Consider the following 2,500-nt stretch of genomic DNA (forward strand, 5'->3'; position numbering starts at 1 on the left):
GCCTGACTGCATGCGATGTCTGTTGTCTGCCTCTGTCGTGGGTGTTGGCGATCAGGTGCCTGGCGACCCCAAGATAGCAGCCTTGGAGCCGGTAGCTATCGTCCATCAGCGCTAACAGACGGCAGTCCCAGTAGGGTGCAAAATCAAATCTGCCAAGCAGGCTTCCACAGCAGAGTCTTGGTGGGGCCAGCAGGGTGGGCTGGCCCTCGTGCCTGACCCATGCAGACGCACATGATAAAATGTTGTTGCAACCTGGCAAAATGTGCCTGCCTGGGACCCCAAGGAGGGAGACTTCTCACCTTCAGGCTGCGCAGCTGCTCCAGGTCGCCCAGGCTGGAGGGCAGCTTAGTCAGCATGTTGTGGCTCACGTCCAGAAGGCGGAGGGACACCATCGCCCCAAGGGCAGTGGGGAGCTGCGAGGTGCGTAGACAGCGGGGGCACGCAGCATGATGAGATACATAATAGTCCCCGCTCATTCCATTCTGGCGCAGTGCGCTTGGCACCAGCCATGTGCGCAGATTTGGCAGCGCCCCAGTGGAAAAACCCAGCCGCGCCCAGGGGTAACGTGACACACTGCCTGTACTGCTGCGCAGCACTCATACATAAAGTGCACATTCAGCACGGCCCGAAACAGATATTTGAGTCTGCCAGCAACGCTCTGCAGGGGCGCCCCGTGCGGCAGGGTGGCGCATGCCGGGCACTGCCTAGCACCACCGGGGCAGGCCTGGCGGGTTGTCCCCGCCCAGCCCTGTTGCTGTGGGGACAGGTCCTCGCACCTGCCACAGCCGGTTGCTGCTGAGCGCGAGCGCTCGCAGCTCCGTGAGACGTGTCACGCCCTCAGGCAGCTGCATCAGGCAGTTGCTGTGCAGCACGAGCGCCCGCAGGGCGCTGCGGGGGTGGGTTGAGGTGCGGCATCGTTTGCGACTCGACCGGCGCACGCGCGTCTGCCAGAGCAACTCTTGCCGGATGCAAAGCTGCTCGATGCTAGCGCTATACCCGGGAGCCGCATCCCACGAGATTCGCGTCAGCCAAGCCCTCTGTCCTGCTGGCCGGCAGAAGTGGTGATGCCAGATGTGACGCACCTGCACGCGGCCACTGCGTCTGGAAGGTATGATATGCTGTTGTTTGAGGCCGTCAGCACCGCCAGGCACGGCAGCTTGCACACAACTGCAAGTGGCGGGGCGAGCGTGGCTGCTTGGTCAGCGGTGGTTTTACAGTCACCGTGGGGAGGGCGTGACTGGCAGGCGCTTTTGCAGGGCAGGCGGCAGCATGCAATCGGGAACAGCATGTCCAACCAGTTTGTGGTGATTTGCAAAGTGCAGGGTGCAACAACGCATCAAAAGGCTAGCTCTGCTATTGGCCACTCGCACTGGCTGTTATGTACTCTGGACTGCATTGCTATTGGACCGCCATGTGTGCCCATAGAATTCGCTGTGAAGTCCACGGTGCACTCACCGGATGGTAGGCATCTGAGAAAGTTGTGGTCTAGGACCAGCATGGTCAGACCCCTGAGATGCAGCAGCTCCTGGAGGCAAGGCCGTCGGAGGCGGTTCGGAGGAGCCGGTGGCGGTTGACAACAGTCGGCCGGGGTTGCAGGGCCTGAACATGACTTGAGCAGGAGATCGCTGGGGTGAATCGCGTTCGCCCTTGCAACTCAAGGCCCAAAAAAAACAATCGCACCCCAGGACGTCAGCGCTGACTCAGCAGAGGGCAGCCACCACGGCACTCATCTCTCCAGTTCGCTGCAATAACAGTTCAAGTGGAGGACCTCGGGCAGGGCTTCGCAGCCCCCACCTAAGCAACGGCCCGTGTCGTCGTGTGCCCTCAACACTTCAGCCACAATGCCGAGGCCAAAGCTTTGTGGCTCACGCACACCCACTTGTGGCAGGTCGTTGAGCTTGTTGTTGGTGAGCACCAGCTCCCGCAACGACCCGCGCATCAGCATCGTCACCTGCGACACGCCAGCAGAGCAGCAGGAGATGAACGCCGAGGCGTGCAGTGTGGAGGCTGCTCAGCGACGGCACCCGAGTCAGAGATGCGACCGCCACGGCTCCGCCACTCTTTGGTTAGACTCCTCCTCAAGCCTTCAGCAGGGTGGCAAAACCACACGAGTTGCAGCCCGGCCGTTCGAGCATGCGCCATCAGCCACTGCACAAAAGCAAGCCGATATCTGAGCTGCGCAGCACAAGCGCCACGCGACCGACCTCTGCGGGCAGCCGGTCAAAGCCGCACTCCGACATGTCGATGCGCTCAGAGTAGGGGTCCAGCAGCCGCGCCGCCGCCAGGTCGCCGTGCGCGTCCGCCAGCCGCCCAAACGGCTGCCGCAGGGGGTTGCCGCGCAGTATGAGTGATGTGAGGCGCGTCATCGCGCCGAGCTGCGGCGGCAGCTCCTGGCGGGAAAGGGGGCGGGCGGGGCGGGCGGGTGGGGGGCACCAGGTGCCGGTGAGTACAACAAGGCAGCTGCAGGAAGCTGGGCGGGGTCGAGTGGCGGGGACGTCTG

The 2,500-nt window shown here is 62.9% G+C and overlaps 1 protein-coding gene across 1 annotated transcript in view; it reads right to left on the reverse strand.

The window, feature by feature from the left end:
• Window positions 1-143: 143 nt before the first annotated feature.
• MNEG_14968 (hypothetical protein) overlaps window positions 144-2,500 on the reverse strand; it is a gene marked incomplete at both ends in the record, with an annotated part of 3,112 nt that continues 755 nt past the window's right edge. Inside the window, 7 exons of the mRNA XM_014036561.1 lie at window positions 144-212; window positions 300-413; window positions 777-888; window positions 1,083-1,167; window positions 1,456-1,525; window positions 1,880-1,951; window positions 2,205-2,390. Coding sequence (XP_013892015.1) covers window positions 144-212; window positions 300-413; window positions 777-888; window positions 1,083-1,167; window positions 1,456-1,525; window positions 1,880-1,951; window positions 2,205-2,390 — 708 coding nt within the window. The remainder of the gene's footprint in view (window positions 213-299; window positions 414-776; window positions 889-1,082; window positions 1,168-1,455; window positions 1,526-1,879; window positions 1,952-2,204; window positions 2,391-2,500) is intronic.

The sequence above is a fragment of the Monoraphidium neglectum genome (genome assembly GCF_000611645.1).
Source record: "Monoraphidium neglectum strain SAG 48.87 unplaced genomic scaffold scaffold04914, whole genome shotgun sequence".
Classification (NCBI taxonomy): domain Eukaryota; kingdom Viridiplantae; phylum Chlorophyta; class Chlorophyceae; order Sphaeropleales; family Selenastraceae; genus Monoraphidium; species Monoraphidium neglectum.